Source organism: Natator depressus, chromosome 12, assembly GCF_965152275.1.
Source record: "Natator depressus isolate rNatDep1 chromosome 12, rNatDep2.hap1, whole genome shotgun sequence".
Taxonomy (NCBI): Eukaryota; Metazoa; Chordata; order Testudines; family Cheloniidae; genus Natator; species Natator depressus.
Genome location: NC_134245.1, coordinates 400,642 through 427,317, shown reverse-complemented (window position 1 = coordinate 427,317; position 26,676 = coordinate 400,642). Strand labels below are relative to the sequence as shown.

At 62.0% G+C, this 26,676-nt stretch overlaps 1 protein-coding gene across 1 annotated transcript; it reads right to left on the bottom strand.

Annotated features, from left to right (window-relative positions):
* Positions 1 to 9,294: 9,294 nt before the first annotated feature.
* LOC141996796 (syntaxin-binding protein 2-like) lies at positions 9,295 to 25,659 on the bottom strand. Its single transcript, XM_074969089.1, has 16 exons — positions 25,537 to 25,659; positions 24,049 to 24,127; positions 23,210 to 23,313; positions 21,887 to 22,035; positions 21,514 to 21,598; positions 18,274 to 18,404; positions 18,024 to 18,131; positions 16,994 to 17,051; positions 16,400 to 16,465; positions 15,616 to 15,696; positions 15,145 to 15,283; positions 13,667 to 13,773; positions 13,066 to 13,155; positions 10,492 to 10,577; positions 9,928 to 10,085; positions 9,295 to 9,392 (listed from the first exon to the last, which is right to left on the bottom strand). Exons 1-16 carry the CDS (start codon positions 25,657 to 25,659, stop codon positions 9,319 to 9,321), a joined length of 1,638 nt encoding a protein of 545 aa, XP_074825190.1. The 3' UTR covers positions 9,295 to 9,318.
* Between the last annotated feature and the right edge of the window lie 1,017 nt (positions 25,660 to 26,676).

The following is a 26,676-nucleotide window of genomic DNA, read 5'->3' as shown; positions in this document are numbered from 1 at the left end:
TCCTTTGGTTTTAGATAGTCTCTCGTGGTCGCCTTTTCGAAAAGGGGCAACAACCGGTTTTATTTTAAAACCATCTCCATAAACTATTTTCCATACCTTCAGAGAATTTGAAGGGTTAACATCAGCGGGTCTGGTATGTATAGTTCTGTGAAAGCTCTGGTTGTAACTCTTTATAAAGTCAGGTAACACATCGATGTAGCGAAAGGTGTTATGGGTTGTAAAATATCTCCACATCCTAGTTTTTAAAGTTCTGTTAAACCGCTCCACAACCCCTGCTTTGACTTCATTATTAGTAACAAAATGGTGAATGCCATGCCGTTTTAACAATCTGCTTAAGGGTTTGTTTAAAAATTCTTTCCCCCGATCGGCTTGTAATTTTTGAGGCACACGACCTTTGCTAAAAATAGCTTTAAAGGCCTTGGATACCTCACCACTTGTCTTGTCTCTTAGGCCTAAGGCCCAGGTATATTTGGATAGAATATCTACCACTGTTAAGATGTACTTAAAATTGCTGTTCTGTTTGGAGAACTGGTGCATATCCACCAAATCTGCCTGCCATTGCGCATCCACATCTGAAACAACGGTCTTGTTTCTTTTAAAATGTATTCGAGCCGGTTTGTGTAAAGTATAAGCATCCTGGTCTGAAAGCCAAGCTGTTACTTGTCTTCTATTTAAAGTTTTACTATGCTTTTTGGCCACTTGAAAAAGAGGGTTCAACCTGCCAAAGCTCCCAACTTCCCCGGGGGTGTAATATATTTTCTTTAACAGAGCCGCCTGTGGAGACATGACTGCTACTGGTACCATCTTTTACTAACACAAGTGTGGGTGGGGGACAACATTCATATGAACACATTTAAATAAGTTTTATTAATCGCCTCGTTTAACACAACCTTTTACAACCGCCTGTAAAAATGGACGCCATGACTCCTAACATGAGGGTGTCTGTGCTGGTTCATTCTTCCATTTTGTCCTTTTCCTCTTGAGATCTGTGTCTCAGACATGAGCAAAAACAGCTGATGCATGATACATTTACTCCCACAGGGCTACCGATGTGTAAGTTCTCAAAGGCCTCCAGAAAGGCATCATGGAGCTGTTGAGAGATTTTTTTTCAAAAAAGAAACAGCGTAAGCACCCCACTGCTTGGTTTTTGATTTACACAATTCCTGGTTCCTAGCCGCCCCCCGCCCCCGCCCATTACACACCCCCACCCCGACCGTCACTTCTTAAACATGCATTTACCTGAGCCACATCTTTTTCGTTCACCTTGTCCGCCCGTAACTCCCCCAAGCCGTGATCACCTTCCACCTCTCGGGGGGTGGACAACAAGAGGCCATCACGCTCATCACGGGGCCCCACAAGTGGCTGGGTTTCGGGGTCGGTTTCCGGTGTGTCCATCAACGGCTGGGCCAAAGGGCTCCCCTGAATCGCCCCCTCCTCCTCCTCGAACTGTCGCTGACGTAGCGCTTTCTCCGCGGTTTGTCGAAGGCCCTCGGGGCTAAAACAAAGTCCGAAGTTCTCACGGGGGTGGTGAAGGAGTCCATGTTTCCATGATTTCTAAAACACATCCTCTTGGTAAAAGACAGCCTCTTCTGCCCGACGCTGGGCCTTATGGGGTGATGGTGCTGCACTCTGATTGGCAGAGGGCTCATACGCCCCTCTTCTGGGCGGTTCACCCCATCCCAGAACCTGCCCTATTTTGGTCAAATCTGCTCTCGGGGCGGCCTGATTGGTAGAGGGCAGTGGGAGGAGTTGTTAGAGGGGTCACATGACATACCTTGCTTCCGGTCACGTGGCAGCCTTGACCCTGGAAGTAATACCCCATGGGGTGGGACTTCTGGTGAAGGGGGGGCAGAGGTCAAGGGGTGGGGTAAAGGGGTCAAGGGGTGGGGTGGGTGTCACATGACACGCCTTGCTTCCGGTCATGTGGCAGCCTTGACCCCGGAAGTAATAACCCATGGGGGCGGGACTTCCGGTGGGTGGGGCTAAGGGGCCAAGGGGCGAGGCTAAGGGGTCAAGGGGCGGGGTTAGGTTTTGATTGATGGTAGGGCCCTTATACTACTCATGTCGCTCTGAGTCGCACTAGGTGCCACTCGATAGGTCACCTACAATCACACAGTTTCTTTTCGGTGCCTCGACTGGGCAGCGGGTAGTGAGCGGTGGATAACGGATTCTCCAGGCCAGGACTACAGACCTGCTCCCCCGCTGTGCCAGGGATCCCCCGCTGGTCCCATCTCTGCCCCAAGAACCTCTCCCCGCAGTCCCTGTCAGGGAAGGGATTGCCCCACTGCCAGCGCCCAGCAGGCCTATGTGTGACATGAGTTTGGGGGTCTCAACCCCGTCCCTAGGGGGATGGGTCCATGCTCTGACGGGCATTAGCTGACAGCCAAGGACTGGCCAAGAGTGCCCTCCCCGCCTTCTCGGGCAGGGCAAGGGCTGGAGTACAGAGTGATCTGCTGTGGGGCCCAGGCCCTCAGTCTCTGGGGCTGCCAGCACTGCCCCAGCAATGAACCTCCCCCAGGGGCAGGGAGCAGCTGCCGGGTCCAAAGCATCCCAGCAAACACTGGCCATTCGGCACCAGCCAGGGGAAGGTCTCGCACCCAGGCCATTCCGGATCAGAACCGTGTGTGTGGAGATGGGAGCTGAACACGGACCCCTCTCCAAACTCCCCGCAGCCCCCCGGGCCTCTTCCCTGTGATCCCTCAAACGCCATGGGCACAAGAACCCTCAGCCAGCACCCCCATAGGCCCCAACAGTGGGGAACCCAGCCCCTTACCTGGCTGGTCCCTCCCATGGCCTTGACACTGCCCCAGTTCAGCCCAGTTCCCCCACTCTGCAGGGCACTGGAGAGGCCTCCACTGGCCGCTTTGCCGCTGGCTCTCGGTGGCAGCTCCTGCCGAGGCCCCAGGGCCCATGCAGGGCAGCGCTGCCCTCCCAGGGGGCTCGTGAGCCAGGGCCATGCAGACGCCTGGGCCCAAAAGCCAACCATGGCTCCCCAGCCGGGAGTGGGTTTCCTTGACACCTGGGCACCCCAGGGGGCCAGATCCTAAAGAGCAGGAGGGGAAGATGCAGAAAGAGGAGAGCTGTGCACGGGGCCATGGAGCGGGTGGAAGGGACAGAGCGACGTTTAAACCAGAGGGGCGGAGGGTGCGCCCCATCTTCCTCAGAGCCCTGGGCTGGCCTGTGCCCCCTGGCACCAGGGGTGGGGGCTGGAAAGTGACTTGCCTTGCCCCAGAGTACCAAGGCCACTGGCTGTACCAGAGAGGCCGTGCGGCTGCAGGAAACACCCCCCTCCCCTCTAGCCGGGCTCCGTGGGGCCAGGATTCAGGCCTGGGGAGCTTTGGGCCTTGTGGAGGGGACTCCAGCACTGGGGAAAGGGCCAGCTCGACTGCCCCAGAGCCCAAGGCTTGCATCACACCCCCATCCCCACGCCAACGGCCCTGCCCTGAAGGGACCCATCTCGGGGCAGAGCGGAGCTCAGGCTCTGTAGCCCCAGCGTGCCAGTCCCACAGCCGGCAGGCAACGCGGGTGCTGTCCCAACAGGAACTGGACTGAGCCCCTCTCCACAGCCACCCCCCACTGTCAGACACTGCTCCCCGGGACAGATTCGAACCCGTGCCCCAGAGAGGAGAGACGCCCCCTACCCCCGCCAGCCCAGAATATTATTATTCATCTTCCATAGCACTGTCCAGCAAAACACTTCCCAAAGGATGCACAGACTAACACGGCTGTTACTCTGAAACCTGTCAGTGTACGTACTGCGTTGCTTACATCGACTGTCCCGCAATGCCCCACACTGACCGTACAATCGATACCACACACCACAGACACAAGGAGCCAGGTGTACACACGCACAAGCGCTGTAACTACTGTGGCGGCTGGACGCAGGGCGATTTGATTTTGTAGTGTAGCCATGGCCTGTGGAACTCCCCCAACAGGGGAGAAGCATGAATTAGTGTAAAGTGCTGGGCCTGCCCATTGAAACCAAACGAGCCATTGCGAAACATCCTTACTGATTGCCTCTGTTGTTAGATATTTCACTGCGTGTGTGTGTGTTCTCCCTGTGTGCTGCTCCAGCTCTGTGCAGACAGCCAGCACAGCAGACCTTGAGTGAACCGCCCAACGACCACAAGATCCGTTAAGGGACGAAGGCACCCGGCCAGGTTTATTGTTGACAAGGCATGGTAATAGCACCCGGCAGACTCTACGAGGATACTAAGACATGTATGCCTGTGACAATGGACACAGCTCAGTGAATGGCAGGACTTTCCATTTCCCCCTTGGCTGGACCAACACATTCTCTCAGAGATACCCTGATACAAACAAGCTGCCCCTCTGACTTAGATACTGCCCTCTGACCTGGCTAGTTATTGTCCACTTTTTTGTACATGTTGGTTTGATTGAAACATTTGTATTTATTATGTTGGTATTTGACCTTATCTTTTAGGAGGGCTCAGTGTGTTCCTGTTATCCTTGGGGAATGGTTTTGTGCCATTCTTGATATTGTGGTTTTTGTACCACGCTTCTGGAATGTGTTTGTGTGAGTCCTTTGTGCCGAGCACTGTCCAGGACTGCGCGTTTCTGCACGATCAGCGCTGGGCTCGCCAGATTCTGGGAACGTGCAAGTGGGCAGGGCCTGACGTTTGCTCACAGCAGGGAGAGGGGATACTGGGCTGGATGGGCCCTGTAGGAACCGGCCAGGCTGAGTTTCCTGCAGGGCAGAGGGAGGTGAGTGGGCCTCGTTAGATGCAGCCTGGGGGGCTGGCTGTGGTGAGGGGGGTCTCGGGCTTTGGGGGGGTTCTCTCCAACAGGCTGTCTCTGTGACTGATGCTGATCACACTATGCTGCCCCCTTCTTAAAGCCCAGCCCAGCCCAGCAGCTGGAGCCCACCCAGTAATTAGGAAATGAGATTTAATTTCAGGCAACGAAATGCCACGAAAGTGGTGGGTGAGCCGGCTTTGGGCTGCGCGGTAAGATGATAAGCAGCATCACACGGGCTGGTTGCATAATTGTGAACTTGGCTCAGGCCGGTCGCCTTCCCCACCCCCCGCCCAGCCCTGGAGGTTGGGGGCCGACTCTGGGGAGGGCTGGGGGACGAGATGCTGGGTCCCTGCCCGGGAGAAGGGGTGTGCACTGGGCATCATTCTGGGATCGCTCAGCCCCCAGCATGGCCAGGCCCAGGGCAGGGGGCACCGGGCTGCAGTCCATACCCACAAGGGATGGGCAGGTTGGGGACAGGGCTAGCTCAGCCTGGGTTTGGTGAACTCCGATCTTTAGAAATATTTCCTCTAGGGCCCATTGGATGCACCTGTGCTGCCTACAGGGGGCACTGCCACTGCATGGGGGTATCACCCACCCGCACCTCCTGCCTCCCACTGCCCCACCCCAAATCACCCCCCGGCCCCTCCACCCATGCACTGTATACAGCTTGCAGTTACTGTAAACCTCTCCCCCTCCCTGCTACCCCCACTGCCTCCCCCCAGCCCTGCTGTAAGCCCCCCAAGTCACCCCGCTCTGCCCCAAACAATCTCCCTCCAGCAGGGTCTGCATGCAGGTCTCTGCAGGATGAGCTCTTCTGCAAGCCTGGTGCAGCCTCACCTGTCCCTGGGTCCCAGCTCCGCCATAGTCACGATCCCCCCAATCCAGGCCCAAAGGTCTTGGGGGCCCTGGCACAGCTAGCACTGGGAGACAGGGGCATCTTGGCACCCCATTCCCACCAGCCCCCAGGGCTGGGACCAGCACAGTGATCAGCTCCCCCAGGCTCACTGCATGGGCTGATGCGTGCAGCCCTCTCCAGCTGCCCTCACCAGGGCCTGGGGCAGAGCATGGCAGAGCCAGGGCAGAGGGGCTAGGCCTGTCTGCTGGACCCACCCTCCCTCCTGGCACCGACCAGGCCCATGGCCAGCTGTCTCAGGCCTGCACCCCCCTCATGCTTCTGGGGGCAGGCTGAGGGGTACAGCGTGTGTGGCTGGGGTCCCCCTTGCTCAAGGTGCAGGCCAGGGGTGCACACGGAGCCCCGGTGGCAGCCCAGCTGTAAGAGCAGCCATGGTGGGAGCTGGCGAGCCCCCAGTTGGGCAGGTGTCTCCGCCGGAGCTTTTTAATTCCGCGCCCCCAATTTGCCGCCCACCTGCCTGGCAGCCGCACAGCGATGATCCAAATGGCCGTTAATTGTGGCTGATAATTCCCCACGGGGATCAGGGATGGAAAGCTCCGCAGCTGAGCAGATTGAGGCTGGGCCCGAGCAGCAGATCCGAGGTGCCAGGGTCTTTCACCCCGTCCACAGCAGGCACGCAGCGCTGGCCGTGCTCGTTTGCCCAGCAGGGAGAGAGGAGCTGGCCCAGGGGGCAGGGGAAACAGGGCCTGCTGGGCTCTAAGGGGCTGACCTGTGCCGGGGCACATTCCCCAGCAGGCTGCGTGTGCAATTATTAGCAGGAGTATGAGGGGAGAGAAGGATGGGCAGAGCAAGGGGGCTGGGAGGCAGGACTCCTGGGTTCTGTGCTGAGCTCTGGGAGGGGAGTAGGGTCTAGGGGTCAGATCAGGGGCTGGGAGGCAGGACTCCTGGGTTCTGTGCTGCGCTCTGGGAGGGGAGTAGGGTCTAGGGGTTAGATCAGGGGCTGGGAGGCAGGACTCCTGGGTTCCATGCCCAGCTCTGCCCCCAAATCCATGTGAGTCACTCCCGCTCTGGGTGTCTGTTATTGCGGTTTCGTGTCACACGGGTGCTGCTGGGCATTTTCCAAGCCCACTCAAAAATCATCTTTGGCCAAGCCTGGGGCACTCTGAGGCTGGCAGGTGCTGGGGAGCCATGGCAGGGTGAGATGGGGAGGGGCGCAGGAGGGGTGCAATGCAGAGTCTGGGCTGCAGGGGGCGCACGGGCTGAGAGTGCCTGACCTGGCTGGTCCCCTGGTGCTGCGGAGAGGAACTGCATCTTCTCCCTCTGCCTGTCTCCCGCCCAGGGCAGCCCCCAGCTGGGCTGGGAAGCAGCCGCCTGCCCTCCCGTGAGCCAGCCAGGGGCACTGGGCTTGAAGGGGGGCTAGCCTGACGGGGCCTAGGCCAGGCCCAGATGATCACAAACAGGGCGCACCCAGCCAGGCCATCCCTGTGCCAAACCTGGCTCAGCCCAGGCCCCAACCCTTGGCTGCATGGCCAAGTCAGTGCCCTCCAGCCCCCCGCCTTCCCCAACTGCCTGCAATAGCCGTGCTGCTCTCCTCCCCGCCCCTCGCCCTCCCCCCCCCACTGGCCTGGCTGGGACACTGCAGGTCGGGGGGGAGGGCTGGCTGAGCACCCCCTGGGCACCAAGGGAGCAGGGGATGGGCTGGGAGAGGGCAGGCGGGACCCTGGGGCAGCTCTAGGCACAGGAGGACGGAGGAGGTGGGGGTTGGGGCAAAGGCCAGGCCCTAGAGGGGGACCAAGGGGGCAGGTGTTCTGTCCCACATCTGAGCAGGAAGCAGGGGCTAGTGGTTAGAGCAGGGGCTGGGACGCAGAGGGCTGGGTTCCCGCGCTGATTCTGGGAGGGGCAGGGGCTGGGTGGGTATGGTTCCCTGTGGGGGCCAGCCTGGGGGCTGGGCCCTGGTGCTCACTCAGTGCCTGCCCCAACCCCACACTTGATGGGGACCCCATAGCTGGCTTGCGGGGACTCCTGAGGCTCCCTCCTGGTCCCTCTGGCACACGGACCAGAGGCAGAACAAGGCAGTAGGGGCAGGGGGCCACGGGGAACTGTGTAGGTTCTGGGGCACGGCTGGGTGAGCCAGCACTGCACCGGCAGGGGGCGACCACAGGCCAGAGCAGAGCTGCCCCCAGGCCCTGGTCCAACAGTGAAAGGAGCAGCCACTCTCCCACCCTGCTCCCGCGGGGGGGAGGCAGCGCTGGCCGGGTGACTCGGAGCCAGGACACCTGGGACCTGCAGCAGGGCCGGAGGGGGAGTTGGGGAGATCCCGCTCCCTGGGCCCTCAGCCACCCGCCCCGCCCTGTGCCCTCCCTTCCCCCGCCTGTGAACAGCAGCAGAGACCTCGGCCAGCCTTTGGCAATGCACTTCATTGGCCAGGCACATGCCCAGCAGGGCAGTAGCCGGGGGCAGGGCCAGCACTGACTTTGTGATAATGGGCGGGATGGGGGGGGGGCGCCTCAGAGCTGCGAACAAACAAAAACTCTCCCCCTGCGCCCCCCACCCCCCGGAGGTCACTCCCGGTAAAGGAGGTCACTGCCTGTACCTGGGATCACTCCTGCCAGCGCTTGCCCCAGCACAACCCTGCTGGTGGGCAAGAGGGAGAGGATCTCTAGGGCCCGTGGGATTCAGGGGGTGAGGCTTGGCTCAGGGCTTGATCAGACCCAAGGGGGCTGGAGCTGGCTGCCTCAGATGGAGCTGGGGCTCCAGGTGCCCAGGGCGTGGCTCTGATACCCAGGGAAAGGCAGTGGGGAGGTGTCTGCCACTGGGCAGGGGCATTTGATCCAGGCCCATCGGGGTGGCGAGCCCGCTCTGCCCTGCTGCTAGGGTGACCAGACAGCAAGTGTGAAAAATCGGGACAAGGGGTGGGGGGTAATAAGGGCCTATATAAGAAAAAGCTCCAGATATCAGGACTGTCCCTATAAAATCGGGACATCGGGTCACCCAACCTGCTGCTGCCCAACCCTGGACGCGCCTCCTACGCAGTCCTGGCCCCCCCCCCACTTACTTGGGCCCTCTGACTGCAACTCCTGCTAGGACCCCTCCCCCCTTCGGGAGCCGAGTCCCCACTGGGGGACAGGGCCAAGAGGCCAGGGTGCCAGGCTGTGATGGGAGGGGTGCAGGGAGCCAGGGCTGGGCCAGCACCCCAAGGCGGGGAATGGGGATGATATGGGGGCAGAAGGGGGGGGTTCTCTTTAACCCTTTGCAGACTGGACAGACACAGCCTGGGGGTCAGTGGCTGGGTCACATCCCCCCCACAAAGCCAGATGCTGGTAGCAGCCTCTGTGTGCCCCCCATCGCTGGCAGAGGGGTGACAGGACGGGGGGAGGGAGAGGGGCTGTGCTTTGGGTCCCAGGCAGGGGAGGTAGGAATGGCTGAAGCTGGTAGATAATGGAGCCTGACTCTCCCCCTACCCCATCGGGGGCAGGGTGGCCACGGGGCACAAAGGGTTACAGCCCTAGAGGCTGTGCCAGAGGGAGGAAGCCTGGCCTGCCCCCTACCCGAACAGCCAAGCAGCCTGGGGGTCCTCCCCCCGCCCAAGAACTGACACCACAGCCAGGAGTAGGGGGGAAGGTGCCTTGTTGAGAAGAGCAGGTGGAGCTGGGGGCAGCAAGCTGTGGGGGAGCAGAGTCTCTGGGGGGAGGGGGCTGCTTCTAGGCCTACTCGGGGTCCAGCTGGTTGAGGGTTTGAACGTCATCCAGGAAGCGCTTGGGGGTCAGGATGTGACTGGAACCTGGGGGAGAGAGAGGTGGTTGGCAGCGGTGGGCTCAGTGGGGCAGGTATGTGGCTGGCATCACCATCACCCCCATCCTTGCAGCTGGACCCTGCTCTAGTGCAGGGGGGGAGGGACTGTCTCCTACCCCCCGTGGCCTGGCACCGCACCCCTCGTGCCGCTGTACCCTGCACAGCCAGGCAAGAATCCACGCGCTGACAGTGTTCCTCACCCTTGGGTCTTCGAGGGGTGTGTGCAGGGGGTGAGCCATATCCCTATGGGAGTTACTGGGGGTGTCTGACTGGGCCCCCACACATGGTCCCTGGGCAATGAGAGGCCTGGGGAGCCAGAGGCCAGGAGATCAGGCGGCTAGATACAGGCCATGTGGGGCAAGCACATTTCTTCCCAGGCCCCCGGGTGTGGGAGGACAGAGGGTAGCATGGGAGCCTGTGAGTGCTGGGCAGGCAGTTCTAGGGTCTCCCCCTCCCAGGGGGTCCCAACTCTCCCTGACCTGGGCATTCCAGCCGCCCTTCCCCCCAGGACTCGCCCCACTCACCGATCACCACCTCCCACTTGCCCTTGGTGGCCGGGGTCACTTCGTAGGCGCAGCGCATCTCAGACATGGACACCCCACCCAGCACGTAAATGATGAGGCGCGGGCCCATCCGGTACTCGGCCGCTGGCTTGTTCTTGTGCCGATGCCCAAAGCGGGCGCTGGGGGGAGAGAGGGGCAGTGTGGATACCAGGGGCTCGCTGAGGGAATGCCAGATGGAAGGGCAGGGCCTGGAGAAGGCTGGGGGGCAGGCCCTGCCCAAGGGAGTGGGACAGGAGTCCCAAAGCAGGCAAGAGGGAGTAGGGGAGGGTGGCACCTGCGCTGGGCTGGGGGTGCTGTCTAAAGCTCGGCCAGTCCCTTTCCTCCATTCTGGGCCCTGGTGTGTGGAGGGACTGCTGGGGCGCGGGGTACATGGTAAGAGGGGTCCAGGGCTCCAGGCTCTTGGACATCCCCTCTCCCGTAGACGGCAGGGTCCTGGCCACACACTCCCAGGCAGAGAGGCTCCTACATCCTGGCGTGTGTGTGTCGGGGCTCTGCCACCCACAGCCCAGCCAGGCTCAGCCTTACCTGACAGCAGCCTGGGAGCTGGTGGTAGGGACCGGGTCCGACACAAAGGGCCACAGATTCTTGTCCAGTTTGTCCTCAATGATGTCCTGGCGGGGGGTGGGGGGTGGAGGGAGGACAGATCAGCAGGGGCCAAGCAGCAGGAACCTCGGATCTGGTGGCCAAGCCAGGCCCCATTGGGGAGGAGGGGCTGGGACGGCTCCGCACTGAATGATTGACAGTCCCTGGGGGGAGCAGCCTGGGCCCCCTTTCCAGGGTGGGGCATGGGGAGCCAGCAAAGAACACGCTGATTCCTCCAGTGATGCCCCCCCATCTCCCCACATCCCCTCAGCTGCTCAGTGCCCTGCTGTGAACTCCCCACCCATCCACCCTTATGAGGAGGGCGGAGACCTCCTGCAGCCAGATCCAGGGCCCCTCATTTGGAAGGTGGGCGGGGGGAGGCAGGGGGCTGCCCTCAGTGCCCCTTTCCTGCTGCGGGCAGATCCAGGCCCTGCCTCTTGCTCCATGAGGTGTGTCCCAGGCACGCAGGGGGCCCAGGATATGATACATCCTAATGCCACATAATAGGGGCTTTTACATTAGTCTGCTGCATTGACTTGTACAGGGAAGCTTAAGGCCTGCCAAGCTGTGGCTGGCGCAGAGAGGGGGCACCCCGATTGGATTAGGCATGGGATTGAGGCTACCGCAACTGCCTGCCCCAAAATCCCACAGGAGGAACCATCAAAACGCTGGAACAGGGGCCTGGGAGCCTCCCACCTGTGATCTGCCAGGGACAGGAGCTCCGGTCGGCGGGTTAATTCTTGGCCTGGAGGAGCCCCAAGCCAGTAGGTTGAAGGCAACTAAGTGTGCCCCCCACCCCCTTGAGGAGTGCCCCACAGGGCAGGGCGATGAGGGGCTCAGCCCCCAGCAAGAGTCGGGGGATGGAGTGACCATGTCACCTCTCACAAGCTAAGCAGGTTTGGGCCCAGGCAGTGCTTGGACAGGAGACCTCTAAGGAAAAGCTACTGGGTGCTGGGGGGTGCTAGTGAGTCAGCAGAGGGTGCTCTATTACCCCAGTGCGGCGCTAGGGGGCGCTGTACTGCAGGGAGAGGGGCGGAGGGCTCAGCAGGGGGCACTCTCCCCTGGCAGTCAGTGTTGACCCCTGAGCGGCGCTAGGGGGCGCTGTATTGCAGGGAGAGGGGCGGGGGGCTCTGCAGGGGACACTCTCCCCTGGCAGTCAGTGCTGCCCCAGTGCGGCTCTATGGGGCACTGTACTGCAGGGAGAGGGGCGGGGGGCTCTGCAGGGGTCACTCTCCCCTGGCAGTCAGTGCTGCCCCAGTGCGGCTCTATGGGGCGCTGTACTGCAGGGAGCGGGCGGGGGGCTCTGCAGGGGGCACTCTCCCCTGGCAGTCAGTGCTGCCCCAGTGCGGCGCTAGGGGGTGCTGTACTGCAGGGAGCGGGCGGGGGGGGGTCTGCAGGGGGCGTGACCAGTACTGTGCTGCAGGAGTTCATCCTTTAGATGAGCGTCACACAGCTGCTCCTCACTGGAGGTTGCACCAAGGGCCCTGCCAGCCATTCAGATTCCAGTGCCAGTCATGACAGTGTGCTGCCTGGATCCCCTGCATTTCCAGCCCCACACACTGATCACCTCCTGCCCTAGACTCTCGGGCAGCGCTGATGGGCGGCTGTTAATAGCTGCCTGCCACTCCTTAGGAAGAATTCAGCCCCGGTGAGGGACCGCTGTATAAACCGCCCATGGCCCACCCCAGAGGTGGCAGCATCTCGGCACCGGGTAAGACAACTCCCCTGCACTCGTGTCTAGGATTGAGGACCCTAAGGACGGCAGCAGGAGAGGACTCTCTGATGAGCCCCTCACGTGGCTAGAGCCCTGAGCAGATACAAAAGTGTGGATGTGCATCAGCCCGCGATCCACAAGCCGCCTTTTCCCTGTATCCGCATCCTCACCAGTAGCTAGGGAGGGTGGGGAAGGGGTCTTGCAGGGAAGGGGCAGCGTGGAGGGGTTGGGGGCTGGGGGAAGGGGCAGCGTGGAGGGGGCGGGGTCTCGAGGAGAAAGGGCAGTGTGGAGGTGGTGGGGGCTTGGGGGAAGGGGTGTCTCATCACATGCCGCTCCTGGGGGGTCATGAGCGACAGTACACAGCCGCAGCAGAGCATGTTGCATCACAGAGGGGTGGAGGGGTGGGGCGCCGGGGCCCCACCCACTCCAATCCCAAATCCTGCTGCCCAGGAGCTGGTGGGGACACTGGTGCTGCTCGAGCTGCTGGACAGGAAGCAGCGCGGCAGAGCGAGTGGGTGCCGGACAGCCCCGACTCCGACCTGTCGCCCAGCCACTGGCTGCGGGCCAGCGGCCCCGAGCGCGCTGCATCCCCCAGGCTGCCTGAGCCGGACGCCACGGGCCAGGCGCTGCTGGGGAGTAGAGCCCTGCACGGTTGTATCTGCAGGCGATCCACTATCCGCAGAAATGGTGCGCAGATATGCAGGGCTCTACACATGGTTGACCCCAAACCAACCCCTCCCCCTTGGGCCCAGCCTGCCAGTTGCGACCCCACCCCCAAAGCCAGGAAGCAGATGGCCCGGTACCTCCATGATCTCCTTGAGCATGGGGGTCCAGCGGGAGAGCTGGTAGCTGGACTCCAGCCGCACCTTCCTCTCCGGTCGCAGCTGCCCGCTCTGGGGGAGGAAGGGAGAGGGGGTGAGAGGCAGCAGGGAGGAGGTGCGGGGTGGGAACGGGGGCAGACAGGGAGCGCGCGGCCTACCTGAGTCGCGCCCGCCAGGCTGGCAGGGGAGAGGCAGAGAAAAGAACAGAACGGATCACTGAGCGAGAGAGAGAGAGAGAGAGGAGGGGAGAGAGACTGATGGGAGAACAGAGCTGCTTCCCCCCATTCGCCGCATGGCCACCCCAAGCAGTGGTCCCCAGCTCCAGCTCCCTGGCGATCTGAGGTCCTGACTCCCAGAATCCTCTGAGGGGCAGAAGAAGTCACCCCAGATGGGGAGTAACTCGGGGGTCACCCTCATATGGGGAGGGCGTCACCCCACTGTACAGGGACAGAGGCCACCTCTGTGCTGGGAGTAGGTCACTGCCATAGGGGGGCACCTCCAGGATGGCCTGGGCTCCCCTGTGCAGCACAGATCTGCCCCCTGGCATGGGTACAGCTGCTGGCCCCTGGCCCCAGTCCCTTACCCCAGGCCTGAGAGAGATGCCCAGGAACTGCATGTTGTGGATGATGTCTCTCTGCTGCTGGATGTTGGCATGCTGGATCAGCTTGGTGAGGTTCCCCTTGTCCACACCTGCACGGGGACAGACAGGTCAGCGCTAGCACCCCTGGGACGCACCCACAGCCCAGGCCCATCAGTCCGTGGCCCCAGGAGTCCTAGTTCCCTGATCAAATCCTGAGATCCTGCTCTTCCCACCCCTCTCAGAGCTGGGGGTAGACCCAGGAGTCCTCGCTCCCAGCCCCCACTAGACCCCACTGCCCTCCCAGAGCTGAGGACAGAATCCAGGAGTCCTGGCTCCCAGCATCATCCGCTCTAACCCACTGGACCCCACAGTTAGTGATCGAATTTAGGTTCCTGCTGCTCCTCCCTCAACAGGTTCTCTCAGGCGCTGGGGGCAGGGGTCTCTCTAGCTCCCCCTGGCAGTGCAATGGGAGCCCCCGTCCCCCTGATCTGCGCTCCCCCTTCTGCGGCCAGTCAGGTGCAATGTCAGAGCCGAGCCCTGGCTCTTTAAGGCTGTGAGGCCTTGAGCTGGAGGGAGGGCAACGTGCCCCCCCCCGCCCCGCCCTCCCAAACCATTTACTGCTGCTTAGTGCAGACGGGGAGGCCTGGCAACTCCACAGCACCCCCTGGCCAGGAAACTGGGCAGCCAGGCAGCCAGAGGAGCCCCATGAGGGCACCCTGGCCTGGGCAATGGGCCCAGGGGCAGTGCCTGAGCAGGGTTACAGGAAGAGCCCCGGAGGAGGGTGCTGCCCCACCAAGCCAGCATGGGGCAGGAACCGAAGGGGGAAGAGGGACTGTGCCAAGTGTCAGGGTCAGGGAGGTTCCCTAGGCCCTGGTGAGTTTGGGGAAGGGGCTGGATGCAGCAAGAAGCAGGGAGCTGGTACAGGGATGACACAAGGGGTGGGCAGGGGACTGGTCGCAGGGGGCTCAGAGACAGAACATGGTATCTGAATACCCTGCAGGAAGAGAGGGATGTCCCTCCTCCCTGCAGAGAACGGGCTGGGCAGCTGCTTCGGGTGTGCATCTCCATCCCCCTCCCTGCAGAGAACGGGCCGGGGGGCTGCTCCGGGTGTGTGTCTCCATTTCCCCTCCCTGCAGAGAATGGGCTGGGGGGAGTGTGGAGAGCGGACACTGCTCGGAAGGCAGCAGCGGGGAGCAAAGGCCGCCAGGTCCGACCCCAGGGGGCTGTGCGGAGCGTGGGCACAGCGCACTGGCAGGCTTGCAGGCACTGAGAGGTGGGCAGAGGGGAGGCAGGGCCGTAGAGCCAGGCTGGACACAGGCCCTGGGAAGCGGCTGGCCAGGAGGCGCCCTACATGGCTGGGGGGCGTGCCAGTCTGAGCAGTGCTATTCCCCCCCAGCCCCACAGGCCTGGGCCCTGCCTCCAGGAATGCCCCCTGCAGCAGCAGGCCCCCCAGTGCTCCCCCTGCAGGCCTGTGGCGTTACCATTCTTCAGGAAGATGTAGCTCAAGATGATGCGGATCTTGTCGTAGGCCTGCACGCTGGGGTCCAGCAGGACGGGCACAATGATCTTCACGGGGTCCTTGATCTTCTCCCCGTCCACGTCCGTTCCCATGGCCAGGTCCTGTCGGGGGAGGGGGCGCACACACAAGGCCCAGGTCAGGCCACTCTGCTTCCTCCCGCCCCCGCAGCAGGATGGGAGACGTGAGGGCCCCATGACCCACAGCTCACCTACTCCGTCCCAGGGCCCCTTCCTCCCTGGGGTCAGCTCCCTCTGGGGTGAGCAACGGGCCCCCAGGGAGTAACCCGAGCCCCATGTCCCCCTTCTGCATCCCCGGTGCTGCATGGGGGGGCTGGCCCTGGCTCCAGCGAACCTGCGGCTCTGAGACCCCTCTCTCCAGGCTGAGACCATGAGCCAGACTCTGCCCCCAAGCCAGGCTCTGCCCACAGACCCACCTGCTCCACGCTGCACAGCTTCTCCACTGTCCCTTTGAAGTGCCGCATGCAGCGCTCGGCCAGGTTCAGGTGTGTGGAGAACTGCGGGGAGAGACCGGGGCACAGGGGGGAGTTTACTGCATCACCAGCTGGTCCAGAGCACCTGAACCCCCCAACCCACAAGGAGGGCCCCTCAGCCAGAGGGGCAGCCCCAATCGGCTGTAGAAGCTGAGTATATAGGGATAGTTTTGCCCAGCACTGATGTGCAGCCACCTCTGTGGTGGAGCGGGGCAGCGGGAGGGGAGGATCAGGACGAGGGAGCAGCTTCCAAAACAGCCCACGGCTTCTCTGTTAGTCACCACGAGGTTGGGGGCTTGGAGACCAGCAGGTGTCGGGGTACCTGTGCCAGTGGCCAGGAGATTTCTGTTGGCACATGGCCCAGTGGCACCAGGAGTGGCTCCAAAGGGCTGGTTTGCAAGCCCCCCAAGGCCCTCTCCTGAGAGCTGCAGCAGCAGGGCACGGGTGTTACCCAAGGGCTGCCCTTGCTGGGGCAAACGTGGCAGCTCTGGGCACTGACAGGCAGGCTGCTGCCCATGGTGCCACACAGCACCTGGGGGGAAAATGGTTCTGCCCGACCGGACAGGTCAGCAGCTCTCATCAGGTAGTAAAGCGGAGTGCCCCAGAGTGCCCTGCCCCCAAGGAGAGTCCCTACTGTCCCTCACTAGCCCCACAGAGCACCCTGCCCCTCCCATCAGCCCCACTGAATGCCCTGCCCCCCGCCCACTAACAGCCCCAGCCCCGTTACCTTGTTCAGCTCTTTGTGGTACTGGGGCATCTTCTTCAGGATCTGGGACAGGTCCTCGATGTTGGCCTGGAGGGAGGCGGTGGTGAGATCCCAGCCCCTCCCAGCGCACGGAGCCCCCTGCAGGGCAGAGGCCTCGCCTGGGGACAGCCGCAGCAGCCCAGCCACGCGTGCCAGGGCGGGTCACTCAGGCCACGCGTGGCTGCGGCTTAGGTTAGACCTGCCCTTCCCAGGCCAGCTGGAATGAGACAGGAGCCCCACACCCCGAGCGCCCCTCAGGGTGTACAGTGGCAGCGGGCCGGGGAGATGCCAGCGTTGGCTCCCTGCAGCTTTCCCTGCGCAGTCCCGATCCTGCTGTCTGACCCCACCCCATGGGCCTCTGCCCTCCCCCACTATGGGGAGCTCCAGAGCTCTGGCTGGGGGGCAGGGGACTCCATGTACACCTCTTAGCCTTTTATAGGCAAATCCTGGGACCAATGGGACAGCCCCCGCCAACCCCTCCTGGGGCAGCAGGATAGCTTCTCCTCCCCATCAGTGGCAGTGGGATGGGTCCCCCCATCCCGGACTCCCAATCGCTCCCCCCAACCCCCGCCGCACCTTGTCCGTGGTCAGCCTCTTGCTCTCATAGAAGGTGTGCAGCAGCTCCGTCACCTTCCTGCAGCAGGGAGAGGGGTCAGGACGGAGCCAGGCACTGTCTTGGAGGTAGGGGGTGCCATGTCCTATGCTACAGGGGATGGAGCCCCCACTCCACAGGCACCAGGGTTCTCTGCCTCGAGAGCCTCAGACAGGCCGGGGGGACCCCCTCTTCCTAAGTTACCCCAAGGCAGAGTTCAGTGCACCTCAGGGGGCTCCTGGTGCCCTGCTGGGTGGGGCTGGGGGCAGTGGCAGGCCCAGCAGGAGGTCGGTGAGGGACTCACTCAAGGGAGCTGTGAGGTGCATGGGGAGACCCTGGGCTCGGGGAAAGACAGTGTCCAGGGGGATCCCCAAGAGGAGATGTGGACAGTGGCTCTGGAAGGGAGCGCTCAGAGGTCGTCTGAGGAGAGGGGCTGGGTCCAGGGGGTCTCAGCACTCAGAGGGGAGCATGTCTGAGGGACAAGCCCCAGCACTGGGTGGGAGGGGGAGGGGGAGTCCTGGCACTGAGCAGGAGAGGGGTGTGTTGCGGGGGGGTGTCCCTGCACTGGGTGGGAGAGGAGTGTATCCAAGGGGGAGTAGGGTTCCAGCACTGGGTGGGAAGGAAAGGGGAGGGGTGTGTCTGAGGGGGCCCCAGGGTGGGGAGGGGTGTATCTGAAGGGGAGGATGGGGGAAGTCCTGGCACTGGAAAAGAGGGGGAGGGGTGTGTCAACGGGGTGGGCTGTCCTGGCACTGGGTGGGAGAGGTGTGTCCGAGGGGGGAGGTCCTGGCAGTGGGCGGGGAGGGGAAGGCTGTGCCAAAGTAGGGGGTAGCGAGTCCCGGCACTAGGCAGGGCACGGAGGGGTGTGTCTGGGGGTGTCCTGGCATTGGGTGGGGCACGGAGTGGTGTGTCCGGGGGTGGATGGGTCCCGGCCCTGGGTGGGGCACGGAGGGGCATGTCCGGTGGATGGGCGGGGCATGGAGGGGTGCGTCAGGGGGCAGGGCTGAGCGCGCTCACTTGGAGACGTCAGCGATGTGCATGTGGCGTAGCTGCACCCAGAGTTCGTCGTCTTCACCCAGCAGCGCCTCTTTCTCCCGCGAGTCGCTGATGCCCGTCGTCTCGTACCTGCAGGGGGGAGACAGGGTCAGGCTGTGGCACCCCTCCCCCCGGTGTGGGGGCTGCGGAGCAGTGCAGGTGCTGGGTCACATCCCCCCCAGCCCACCTGAGGAGGGGTGCGGGGCGCCCCTTGCTGGCAGCCAGGCCCTACTTGTAGGTGTCTTTCTCGATGCTGAGCAGGTCGTAGGCCATGGCCTGGTAGGTGAGCTCGTGCAGCAGTGGGGACACCAGGTCGAAGCTCCGGTCCACGATCAGCAGCTGAGAACGGGCTTTGTCAGGGCCCTGGGGCAAAGGAGAGAGAAACCCGTCAGCCCCTGCTCTGGCGGAGGGTTCCTGGCCTGGCTTACATGGCACAATCCAATGGGCCCTGGTGGCCTGAAACTTCACCACCCGCCCTCTCTGTGGCCCAGCCCCAACCCCAGGGGAAGCCAAGAGACACCCTCTAAGCTAGCTGGGACGTGCCCTGGGGTCCCGCCCTGACTGGCAGGGAGAGCTCCCCACCCTGCAGGGACGGGCTACCTGCCCCTCGTGCAAATAGCAATGCCCCCCTCCCCCAAGCACGTTCTCTGCTCGTGCCTCTCCACCAACGGGAGCATGCCCCTTACAAGGCAGCCCCCCGACTGCCCCCTGCCCCATTTGCTGCATAGGGAGGGGGGGAACTACACCAGAAGGGCCTGGCTAGTCTATCATGAACCAACACCAGGCCCAGAGACTCTTTGATACAAGGTCCCAGAGGGGGACGATGGGACGTTATCCCTATGCCCCACCTTGCATCTGAGCTGGGACCCCATATGAGGCTCTAGCTCCCCACTCCCAGCCTGGGTGGCCCCCCAGCATCCAGTTGGACAGAGTCCACTCAAATGGTCAGCATCTCAGACAAACATCATGGGGAGGCTGGCCCAGCCCTCGCTCCCTGCCTGATCAGCATGCACTGCCCTCTTTGCACAGCAGGTGGCGATAGGAGACCAGCCCTGCGCTCTCATGGCAGACGGCTCTGAAACCGGCTCCAGCAGCCCCAGTGGAACCCAAGCCCACCCAGGAGCACCTCGGCAAGGGGCTGCGTCTGCTCTTCGCTGGGTAGCACAGACAGTAAATGGGTTGAGGCTGACGGGGGAGCGCCTCTCTTGGAGGAGTATCTGGCCCCCACCACTGTAGCACTATCATTGCTGCATCCTGCCCCCCATGCACGTGGGGCTGGGCAGGGCTGTCACCCCATTGCAGAGGGGGACGGAGGCCCAGATGGGCTGGGTGACTCACTCAAGGTCACACAGGGAGTCTGTGGCAGAGCAGGGACATGAACCCAGAGCTGGCGCCTTCATTCCTCTCCAGCCCTACCCAGCCTGGATGGGTTGCTATGCCCAGCCCCCACCCCCCACGGGACTCTGCTCACACCTTTGCCAGTTCAGCTCTGCTGGAGGGATCCCCGAGTGCAGATGGGGGCTGGCGTAACCACCGGGTCACCCCACCCTGCCCAGACCAGAGGGGTGGTTAGTGCACTGGTGGGTGCCACAGCACTGCCTGTCCCAGCTACCCCTCAGGGCTGGCAGCTGGGAAACATCAAGGCAAGAGGGACTAGTGCAGACAAGGCCCCAGGGTGCCGGGACCGCGGGCTGGGTGGCTTTGGAGACCTGCCTGCTAGAGGCCATGCTACAAGAGACCCTGGGGTTCTTTCTGCGCCAGCTGGCAAGGCAGGGGCACATTGGACTGGCCGGCCGGGATTGTGCGGCATGGAGCCAGCATTGCATTGAGAGCAGGGGCTTGAGTCAGCAATCCCGGCCCTGCAGTGGGTGTGCTGTCTGGATTCTATTGAAGGGGGCTGGGCAGGCAGGACTCCTGGCTCCTATTCCTGCCTCTGCCACCTACTCCTGGCACGCTGCTCCATGCCTCAGTTTCCCCCATGTAACATGGGGATAGTGCTTTCACCTGTGACAGGGAGGTTTGGCAAGAGCCTCAGGAATATCCCTGGGGGGACTCACGGGAGTAACAGCAGCAGGGTGTGCAGGGAGCAGGACTTTGATCTTTGCTAATCGCAGGTGGGGAGGGCAGACAGGGGCTGTAGGCTGGAGCTCCGGTGGTTAACAAGCATGCTGTCAATGCCTTCCCTGTGTAGATGGTTTGGGCAGCCAGGTGTGTGCCAGGCTCCCCTCAAAACTACAGCAGCTGCTCCGCTTCAGTGACGCCGCCTTTCCCATGCCCCCGAGCGACGCAGTTGCACCGACCCAATTCCTCATGTAGACCAGCCTCGGCCTGACCTTGGTCAGTTCTCAGGCGAGAGCTCCCAGCTTCCCCCACTTATCCCCCAGCTCAAACCTTCCTAACCCTGTGTTCTCGAGCTGGGGGCCCTGCTCCAATTCCCTGCTGGGAGCATCCAGCCAGGAGCCATTGGAGCCGGCACGGTCTTTCTGGCCCCCAGGCTGATCTGGGTTGGATTCTCTTCATTTCACCAAGACAGGGAGGGGACACCCCCCCCCATGACTCTTACCTTCCCTGAGAGTCCTTCCTCCCCACCCCCCACCAGAGAAGCCATGAAATATATAGGGGAAACTGAGGCACACATCGGATTCATAAAAGATATTAAAGACATTCCCAGTTGGTCACAGGTGCACAGTCTGCAGGCAGCAAAGGCTGGAAGCAAGAGCAGAGGCAACAGGAGGGAGAGATCTGGGCAGGCCTTGGATTTTACATCACTTTGCTTCTCCTAGGGGGACAGGAGCCACTGGGTTTCCCGTGTAAGAATCCAGGGCAGGGTGGGTTTGCAGCTCCCCTCTGCTGGGGGTGAGACGGGGATGGCAGGAGCTGGGGGAAGCCCACAGGCCAGGGCTGACTTGTGGCTAAGGCTGGGGAGAGCTGGGTTCTATTCCTGCTCTGACAGACTCCCTGCATGCCTCAGTTTCCCATCTGTAACACAGCCCACCCTGCCTCTCCTGGGAGGCTGAATTCATTAGTGAGGTTCCGATACCATGGTGATGGGTGTAGGAGCACACACAGACAGGAGTGTCCAGGTGTGGAAGAGGCTCTATGTGCGAAGCGGTGACCGAACTGCCCTGTTTATAAACAGAGAGCTTGTGCTGGGCACACACTTCCCCAGTCGGTGCCTCGGTTTCCCCATCTGTTCAGAGGGGATAAGGACACTGGCCTTTGTAGAGCGCTTTGAGATCTGCCCACAGCCTGTGTTAGAGAAGGGCTGGGGCCATTAGTCCAGCCACAGAGGAAATGCTATTGTTCTGCCAACCCCTCAGGATCTCCAAGGGGGTCTAGACCCCCACCCCTCCCCCCGCCAGGATCTCCGAGCAGGTTCTAAATCACTCCTCCTTCCTTTTACTTCTCATGTGCTCCCCCTCCACCGCGGCTCTGTCCCATGGCGAGGGCGTGGCCGGCACAGCTTGCTCACCTGTCCCATGCTGGGCTCGTATGCCTTGAACTCCTTGAGTTTGGCCAGCACAGCGTGCGCCAAGTGGAAATTATCTTCATGGTCCCTGCAGCAAAGACAAACCCTGTGGGTCAGAAACAGCTCCTCCCCTGGGGCACACGCACTTCCTGTAGGAGATGACCAGGTACCCTCGCCCTCTGGGCACACTCACTTAGTGTAGAGGATGGCCGGGTACCTCCCCATGGCACAGTCACTTCCTATAGGGGATAGCTGGGTACCCCTTCCCCCAGGCACACTCACTTCCTGAAGCAGATGGCTGGGTACCCCTCCCCTCGGGCACAATCACTTCCTGTAGAGGATGGCCGGGTACCCTTCTCCCTCTGGGCACACTCACTTCCTGTAGCGGATGGCTGGATACTCCTCCAGGGTTTCACACAATGTGGCAATCTGCTCTGCCAGCATCTCCATCTGCTTGTTCTTTTCGAAAAAGCAGTAGGGGCTGAACCAGTTGTGGAAGGTCTGTGGCCTGTCCAGGGAGTACACCTGGGGGACGGGGGAGAGCAGAGATCAGACCCTGGTGCCAACTGCTGACAGCCAGGCCAGCTGTGCCCCATACCGCGCCCCTACGATGCACTGTTGGACCAGGCCAGCCTGGCGGAGCCGTAGCAAGCCCCTAGTGAGGGAGAGATCCCTTTGCCGGTGCCACTCCTGTTGTGGGAGAGGGATAGTGGCCCAGAGATTCATGCACCAGCCTGGGATGAAGATGCCCCAGGGTCAGGTCCTTACGTGGCTGCAGACTCCCGGGTGGCCTCAGGGGTGTGTCTCTGCCCTGGAGAAGTCAGTGTTGCGGGAGGGGGCTTGGCCACGCTTCTAGTCTGGCGAAAGCCCCAGCATAGCCACGGGCAAACCCGGCATCAAGGCGCGTCTGCCGCTGTCACTTATTTCACTGTCCGAAAAGAACGAGCCACTGGGGCAAACGTGCTGGGACACCAATAAAACAGTATTGGCCCACGAAGGGTTTGCTGGCACAACGGGACGGGTGAGCCAGCAAAGCCTCCTGATGGACACTCAGCTTACACCAGCCAAAGCTTCTCTTGGCACAGCTGGCACCGGTGCCCCAGATGAAATCAGCTACAGTGGCGAAAGGACTGCCTTGCCAGCATAACGGCATCTACCCAGGGGCTCTGCCAGCACAGCTGCATCAGTTACAGGGGGCATTTTTTCCTCTCATGTCCCTGTAACAAACCCATACCAACAAAGCTTTTGTGTGTAGACCAGGCTTATGTCTCTCGGTGCCTCAGTTTCCCCATCAATGCAATGGGGCTGACAACACAGCCCTGCGCCTCAGGGGCGTGAGAGGGGAAATCCACTGATGACACAAGGAGGGGATGGGGCAGTTGGGCAAAGGGCAGGTGTGTGGAGTATTGGGCTGTCTTGAAGGCCTGGTATAAGCCATGAGTAAGAGCTGGTAAAGCCAGGGAGGCAGGGCCCTCCTCCCCCATACATCTACCATCCCCACCAGGTGCAAACCAGCGATTCCACGTCTCACAGGGTGTGAGCAGCCTGCTAGTCCCTGCTGCCCTGTGCTGGCGTCAAATCCAGGGCCCTAGAAGGGAAAGGTTCCCCCCGCCGAGTCACATGAAACACTAAGGGTGGAGTGTCGTACGTCACCATCCACCCCACGGCCCTGCTCCTCCAAAGCCCGGCCACCCCTCACCTGGCTCTCGTAGGGCAGGAAGGCCATGTTGATCTCCTTGAGGGTTTTGATGGCCTTGGTGATCCGGGACTTCCTCAGCTCGTTGAACAGAGGCTCAGGACAGGCTGCAAAGCAAAGGCAGTGGGTGGGAGTGACAGGCACAGGGCTCAGGACCCCCAGCACAGCGCCAGCCCCCACGGACGGGGCCAGGATTGGCACAGCAGGGGCAGTAGTGCTGCACACCTGTGGGGAACCTGGGCAAGCCAGCAGGGCCACACAGGAGACAACGATGAGTCCAGCCCCCCCGAACCAGAGTCATGCCGGGTTCTCGCTTTCTGCAGCATCAGCAGCAAGGGGGGGGCCACAATCTCTCCTACACAGCCCCTGCCTCACACCCTGCCCTCAGCCCCCCCACAGGGCTGAGTGACTGGAGTGTACAACTCAGGATGATGCACAAAGAGGAAAGGGGACTTGGGCTCTCCCTGCCACTGTAATGGGGAGAAGCAGATCTGACCCTGACACACTGGGTATTCTGGTGGTGTCCCATCTCCCCACCCCAGTTGGGACTGATGGAGCAATGCATGCTGGGAATGGTAGCCAGAGGCCACCTTTCTGGGCACACCCTGCAGGGGTCTGTGAGCCTTGCTGGCTGGAGGCAGGCCCGTGGGGAGAAGAGGGGGAAGGGATAGGTGGGGTCGTTCGGTCTGGCCTGCTGGGGCTGCACCCCCCTGCAGGAGGGCAGAGCGTAATCAGGGTGCTGCGCACTGGCCTGCCGGCAGAGAGAGACCCCCCACCCCCAAGCTCCAGTGTGCCGCTGGCCAGGCTCCCAGCTGGGGGATCCCCCGACCCCCGATACTCACGGTTGAGGAAGAAGACGTGAGCTGCATTGTAGTTGAAGGTGGCGGTGTCCTGGAAGTCATTGATCAGAGCCTGCACCGACTGCAAAGGGGGAAGAGGGGGGTTGTCAGCACTGGCCGAGGCCCCTCCCTGCTGCCCGAAGGGCCCAGCCCATGCCCAGCCCCTGGGGACTCAGGGCCTAGCATGATGCCATCGGGAGGTGGGCTGGTTTTCACCCCCTGGCTCTGGGCTCCCTCTCCGCCTGGAGCAGGGCATGTGCTCATGTACCCGGGACATCCTCAGGGCCCAGCCACGTCTCTTGCTGGCACACAAGTGTCCGTGCCCGGCCACAGATGGGGCCTGGCATTGGCCTTGTTGCTGAACTAAGTGGGCTCTGAGCAGTGCCCAGGAAACAGCCGGCCGAGCAGCAATCCCAGGCAGCAGCCATCAGGGCCCGTTCCCTCCCCGGGCGCCAGGCTGGGCACTGCAGCTTCACCACGCCAGCTAGCCTGGCAGGGTGTTCGGAAGCTGTTCGGACTCCTCGACTGGCCATTGTGACAGGTGAGAACCTGGCTGCCCTGTCCCAAGTCCCGGGCCCCAGCTCGCAGTCCTCTCCTACAGCGCTCCCTCCGCGGGCAGCCCCTGCGGGTTCTGGGCTTCACCCTGCTCTGCCAGCGCCCCCTGCCCCTGGTCTCCCTCCACTCGCTTCCCTGCTGCAGATTCAGGAGCCTCCTCCCCCACAGCCCCTGCTCCCTGAGCCTCTGCCTCAGCGACTCTCCTTCGCTTTGAGTCTCAGCTGAGGTCGCCTCTCTCCGCCTGCTGCACCTGCCCGTCCAGCCCCCACAGGACTGCACTGCGGAGAGGACTGGGGGACAGTCTGTGCCTCACGTGGCAAAGAACACGAAGCCCAGCTCCAGGGAAGCAGCCTCTTGGGGAGCCCCTACTGGCCCCATTCCCATCCTGCGCATCCCCCCCAGACAGCGCCACCTCCAGGCAGCACTAGGAGCTGCCCCGGGGTCTCCCCTGCTCCCCTTTCTGTCAGGCTGGATACGAGCGCAGCTGAACTAAGGATCTGGCCCCGTGCAGGAAGAGAACTGATCCTGCCCAGCACCTCTCGACTGGTGGGGATCCAGGGACCCTCTACTGCATGTGGGGGACAGCAACACAACAAAGACTTCAAATCCTGAGTCCTGCACATAGAACCCCTCCAAGGCATGCCCCGCTCAGGGAACTGCCGGCCTGTCTCCTGGGCACCTTCCACGGCCAAGCGAAGCAATTAGATAGCCAGCTCTTCGGGCCAAGCACCATCTTTTTGTTGTGCCCAGCACAATGGTACCCTGACCCATGACTGGCGCTCCTGGGCACTACCGTAATACACCTAATGAATAATGTACAACACCTTGCAAAATGGGCCTTCAGGACTTGGCTGCTCAGTCCTAATGAGGCTCCAGGGGCTATTCTGCACCAGGACGCACTGGCCTCCCTGCTGCTTTCCTGCAGTTCCTTTACACCTGCGGCATGCGGACGCCCCGTTCACTGGGGCACGTGGGGCTCGAGTGCACGGTAAGGGGCTGGCAGCACAGACTGGATCCAGACATGGCGAAGGCAGACACGAACCTGCTTTCTCCATGCATCTCGGCCCAGGCATTTCGACCCTGAACTGTAGCTACACTCCCCCACGCCAGCCCTGGCCTGCCCCCACCAGCTGTGCCAGTGCCCCTCACTACTGACTGGAGCCCTTGCTATCCCAGCCCTGGGCTCCCACCCACTCCCAGCTCCGCCAGTGCCCCTCACTCCTGTCCACAGCCCCCTGCTATGCCAGCCCTGGTCTGTCCCCTACCGGCTCTGCCTCACTCCTTACCTGCAGCTATTCCAGTCCTGGGATCCCTGCCTCACGGCTCTGCAGATGCCCCTCACTCCTGACCGCAGCCCCCTGCTATCCCAGGCCTTTGCTCCCCCCCCTCCCCATTCCCAGCTCCGCCAGTGCCCCTCACTCCTGACCCGCAGCTATTCCAGTCCTGGGTTCCCCCCTCACGGCTCTGCAGATGCCCCTCACTCCTGACCGCAGCCCCCTGCTATCCCAGCCCTTTGCTCCCCGCCCCCATTCCCAGCTCTGCCAGTGCCCCTCACTCCTGACCCGCAGCTATTCCAGTCCTGGGTTCCCTCCCTCACGGCTCTGCAGATGCCCTTCACTCCTGACCCGCAGCACCCTGCTATTCCTGTTCAGAGACCCCTCTTGAACCAGGGCAGTATGGCCCACCCCAAGTATTCAAAAGTCACGTGTCAGGCCCTCGTAATTGTGCAATTTAGTGAGGAAAAGCTAAGAGAAGAGCTACGGGTTGTTAGCACCACCGGCCATCCTGAGCTGTGGGCCACTTTTCCTCTCTCCCAGTTCTGGGGGAAACCATGGAACATCAGAACTTAATCCACTTTTCAAGGGTCTTTTAAACCCCAGGTCTGTGGTCTGGATTTAGCCCCAGGCCCCGTCCACTGCAGCCGGGGCTGGAGATTCAGTAGTGGGTTGTGCTTCTGAAGTGACACAGCCCTCACAGCGGGTCAGGGTGTTGCCAGAAGACAATGACTAACACATAGCAACTAACACCTCAGAGTCCATCCTGCACAAGGCAGCGGAGGCCATGCTCATCAAGTGT